The sequence below is a fragment of the Nilaparvata lugens genome, chromosome 1 (assembly GCF_014356525.2).
Source record: "Nilaparvata lugens isolate BPH chromosome 1, ASM1435652v1, whole genome shotgun sequence".
NCBI classification, from domain to species: domain Eukaryota; kingdom Metazoa; phylum Arthropoda; class Insecta; order Hemiptera; family Delphacidae; genus Nilaparvata; species Nilaparvata lugens.
In genome coordinates, this window is record NC_052504.1 from 80440455 (window position 1) to 80445586 (window position 5132).

Below are 5132 nucleotides of genomic sequence, written 5' to 3' on the forward strand. Positions count from 1 at the left end.
TTTGGTAATTGTAATTTGTAAATCATGTTGAAAAAAAAGGGATTGAAAGATCCAAACAGGGGCAATCCAACGAAAATATTCAAAGAGACAACAACATCATTGATCATAAAAGTTTATTTATTTATCCATCAGATTTTGAGTTGGAGTGTTCCTTATTATATAGAGAGTTTATAATGTATATTTTATGCATAAAATATACGTTCTTACATTCTATATTCTCTGGATCCATATAGTGTAGATCCAAAGCCATGTTGATGCGAGGACTCTCCTGCAAGAATTGGAATATTATTACAATAGCTCAACGATGAATTAGAAATAAGAAAATGAAATTTCAGTATTAAAGTAGAAATTCCCCCAATGAAAACGAAAATAACAGTAATAAAGATAAAAAAATCATATGAGTGGTACTGTAAGGAAATAATTAAGTTTCACTAAGTAGTACCTATCATAGAGAAACAATAGCGTAAGTAGATATCCCATGGTATAGGGCGTTTATGTCGCAACTTTTACTGTTATCTCAAGCCGATTACTGTCGATTATTAATTGTCAATTTTTACTGTTTTGTTGGGGTGAGAGTGTATGAACGGCACAATTCGAGAGACTACCAGCTGCATGGGAAAGAACTATGTGAACTATCGGCTTGAGATAACAGTAGAAGTTGCGAGATAAACGCCCTATACCATGAGATATCTACCTATGCTATCGTTTCTCTATGGTAGTATATTTATCCGCTTGAATATAATAAATAATATTGAGTGACCTGGCTGACTCAGGCTGGAGTTTTCAGGTCACACCTGATCAATTTCAGGGCCTCTGACATGACCTACTAACTACTGTTATCCCCTTGAATGAGAACAAATTAAGAAATGATAAAAAACAGTTAAACGTGTTGCTGTGCGAAAGGGGAAAAGTGAATGAGCGAGAAATAAAAAAACCTCAAAAAAGTGCATCCATGAAAATAAAAAAATAGTTTTGTAGAACGGAATGAATAACTAAGTACGGTACTAGAGAAATTTTACTGTTATAAAATTTTACTTGAATATTAATCAGCTCAGGTCCTACTAGTTTCATTTTGTTTTCTTCAGCAACATACAAGATTTCTCGGATTTTTCATCTATTCCGACTTGCTAGTATTGATTCATCCAGAGAGAGATGTTTCGATATGATTATGTTGATTAATCGATTTAAAATTGATGATATTAGAGTACTTGATACTGTAATATGGTATCATTCTTAATATGGAAGTACTGGTTCTCTGGTAATAAAGTTCTGTAAGAAAAAAAGTTAAAATTTACACAAAAATTATACAGTAATTGTATTGTAAAATTTACAGAATGTACTTTGTACTGTTTTTCATAGTACTGCTGTTACAGTACAGAATTTGGTCCATTGATTAAGGGATTGAAGAAAATTAATAAAACAATGGTGCGGTAATAACAACAGGGATAACTCACCAAATATTTTGCAGAATTTTATTTTAAACCTTATGACGAAAGACGTGTAATCTATAGTTGCCTGGCAGTTCTGAAAAATATATCAAATTGGGAATTATCTATAATAATCACCATAAAACCATAACCATAAATCACATAGATTCATAAATCATCATCCATTCTATGTAAATTACAAACTTCATTTTGTATATGCCTAACAACCACTGAAAATGGTAAAAAACAATAACTTTGACAGTATTTATTATCCATCAATATATACAGTATATATAGTTTGTATCCCATATTTACTTGTATATATAGTTTCTATCCAATATCCTTCCTGTGAGAAGTGAGAACTCAAGTCATAACCAGAGCTTAAGAATAATAATTATTGTTAATATGATACTTATGGAGATAATAGAGGATGATGAAAGTAATTACATATCATGATAATAAATAGATTAATTATTCCATAAACTGAAATGGAATGGATGGTACATATTAGCGGTACCAGTTAAGATTCTTTCTAAGGAAAATTTACAGTCTACTTAAAAACTCACAGTTGAGGCCTTTTTCCAGACTACTTGCATAGGTGGAATCATAAAATATCTCAACCAGTTTATTGTAGTTTTGATATTGTTTGAAAATGCAATAAAATCCAAATTAAAAAATAAATGAATTTCAACTCACGTAGATATGATCATAATTCCTCTTCATGAACTTGAAATAATCCAATGTGTATATTCTCTTCTGTTTGGAAGCCTGGGAACATTAGAACATTTCAAATAATTTATTATCAGGTTATATTTTTATTTTGTTTTTTCTTTCATTGAAAGTGAAGTTTGATGGAAATCTACCGAGCATAATCCTACTACGAAAACTAAGCAAGAATATTAATGTTGATAATAATATCCTACCAATCACTTAATATCTTATCTTAATCACTTACCCACTTGTCTTCAAGCTCTTCATGAAAGTCTTATAATTTTTGCATCCACTGATTTCAATACTCCAACAATAGAGATACAATTCCACAAGATTTTGAGTATTTGGTGATTAGTGTCAAATAAACAACATCAATTCTGTAGGATTTATTTTTATATTATCCAAGCGAATAAATTTCTATAAAAGTAGTTACTCCTATAGTATTGTGAATAATTTATTGGAACATTGGTGCAGTAAACAGACAAAGAGTTGTAGTTTTCTACTAGGATTCTGTGCACTAAAGGAGGAATTCAAAAACATTAAGTTTATCCTTTTTAAGTATTAGACTTAATTTTTAAGTATTACCTGTGATAAGCCATAAGGAAGTGTGGCTACATAGGGACCATAAAAGAATTGCAGGTCTTCAACTACAGTCTGTGCTTCATCTGTGTACAATTTTATGTTGTCTCTTGGACAAAAACGATTGAGAAATTTTATTCTGATTGATGTATTTCTCTGAATATCCTCCTGAAAATATAGATCAATTATTGAATTTATTGCACAGAACACGAAAGTTTTCAATTCTTTTACTAACTGAAAATATTACTCATTTTCGAAATAATTGAGAAAAACTGGTCATATTGTCAATTCCACTTTGTCTAGTTTTAAAAGCCAACTGTATCAGTTTTAACAGGGTTATATTTGAAATGTAATAATGAATAAAGTGGAATTGACAATAGTGTTTCAATATAATCAGTGTTTGAATTATGGACCAGTTCTACAATATCAACTCTATTCAACAAATTTTAGTTAACTCCGAAGTTGGATTTTCTCACATTAAGGCTCAACTTACACTACCTCGACTCAAATCGTACGACTCCGGTCGAGGATATATATTCCAGTCTCTCGACCTTACGACTTTCTTGCTCATTGCCACTACTTCAGTTCCTTGCTACTCCATTTCTAACATCACATTATGAGATCGAATTCGTCACTACTGAGCATATAACAAATTTTATAATATATTATTATTATGAATATATCATCTCATCTAATTCTTATTATTTTCTTATCTGAAGTAGTAAAACATCACTTTCATAAAAGATAACCTCACATTCTTTAAAAATACATGTTACTTCGCAACTCAAAACGAGGCTCGACCAACATGTCGAGTACACACTCGACTCAGTCTCACAGTCGTGAGGTCGCGGAGACTAGAATCGACTGGTCTGAGTGTCGCCATTTGAAAGAACATGCTGCGTCGCGAACAGACTAGAGCCGCAGTCTCTTCTCGACTTGAGTCGCGTAAGTGTGAGTTAAGGCCCCAATTCAGGCATTTTAAATACGGCTGGAAATCATAAAGGAGTTGGTATGTGTAGCTAAACCACAGACTTGCTGCACAGTAATTTTTTCCACTGCAATTTAAAGATAAATTATCATTTCATAGAATAAATTATTAAAATTCATGACAATCAACAAGTGTACATTTGGTCACAAGTAATTAATTTTTACACAGGTCCATGGAAATCATACAAAAATAAATTCCACTTATGTCACATTTTCATTAAATCAAGAATGTCAATACTTTATTCATTATAAATATTAGAATAAATAATGGTCACATGTAATTAACATTTTTACACAGGTCCATGGAAATCATACAAAAAAAGTAATCTCACTTACGTCATTAATTCGAGAATGACTATACTTTATTTATTATTGATTGAACTTAACGTAATAGTAGAATTTAACGATGTTTAACTCACTGAATATCCGACGATTGAAGCGATCAACATCAACATAATCATAACTATGTGGAGCTTCATATTAGTTGATACCGGTCAGGATAGTTAATTGATTTTGTGATATAAAAATCTCACTGGTAACTCAAATATGAAACGATAATCTCAACCAACGTCTGACTGGAGTCTCCATTTATAGCTTGCTGCTTAGCCTCATAGGATACTAAGTTGGATGGTTTCTAGGACTCAGAAACAATTGTGCTTTTCGATACTTTCTTACATTATTTGTATCTGTATGAAGGAAATTTTTCAAAAGTCACAAAGCTCTCTGTTGAAAAAAAATAATAATATTACCATTTAACTTGATTTCCATAATCTATCATGATTTATGATGCATAGAAATGTAGTAAAGTTCAAAAACACTCATGAAGTCGTCTTGAGCTCAAATTGTGCATGTTAACAGTAACTCATTGTCATTGACTCAATCTGTCTTACAAAAAATATTGTCATGACTCATTAAAAACCAATAATTTTTATTTACGGATCGAATTCACTTGAACATACCATGAAATTGTATTGATCATGAAGTGCTCTAATATAGTTGTCTGTTTTATTCTTGACGGTTGAAGCTTCAAATATATGAGCTCACTACAGTAAGTGTTGATATTGCTATTTCGTAATCATGTATCGTTATTGATGTTTGTCATCGGAGAGAGTATTTTAAGCCAATTGTGTTTTGAAATTTTGCTTATTTGAGGTTCTTCATATTTCATGATAAAGAATAGGAAAAATGAAAAAAGGAGATGAAAAATATGTTGAAGAGAGAAGGTGATAGAAAAAGTAGAATAAAAAAATAGAAGAAGATAGAAAGATGAGAAAGAAGTGAATGGAAGAGAGAAAAACTTTGTGGAAGAAGAAGAGGAATAATAAGATAAAGCAAAAGGATGACGAGAAGAAGGCTGAGAAGTACTCAACAAATTTGCATTTCCATCAGCAAACTGTTTCCCCTCTTTATCACTCTCTCACACACTCC

The 5132-nt window shown here is 31.3% G+C and overlaps 1 protein-coding gene across 1 annotated transcript; it reads right to left on the reverse strand.

The window, feature by feature from the left end:
• LOC111061861 lies at window positions 1-4448 on the reverse strand. The gene is made up of 5 exons (XM_022349554.2): window positions 4124-4448; window positions 2724-2885; window positions 2124-2195; window positions 1455-1524; window positions 1-268 (listed from the first exon to the last, which is right to left on the reverse strand). Exons 1-5 carry the CDS (start codon window positions 4181-4183, stop codon window positions 204-206), a joined length of 429 nt encoding a protein of 142 aa, XP_022205246.2. The 5' UTR covers window positions 4184-4448; the 3' UTR covers window positions 1-203.
• Between the last annotated feature and the right edge of the window lie 684 nt (window positions 4449-5132).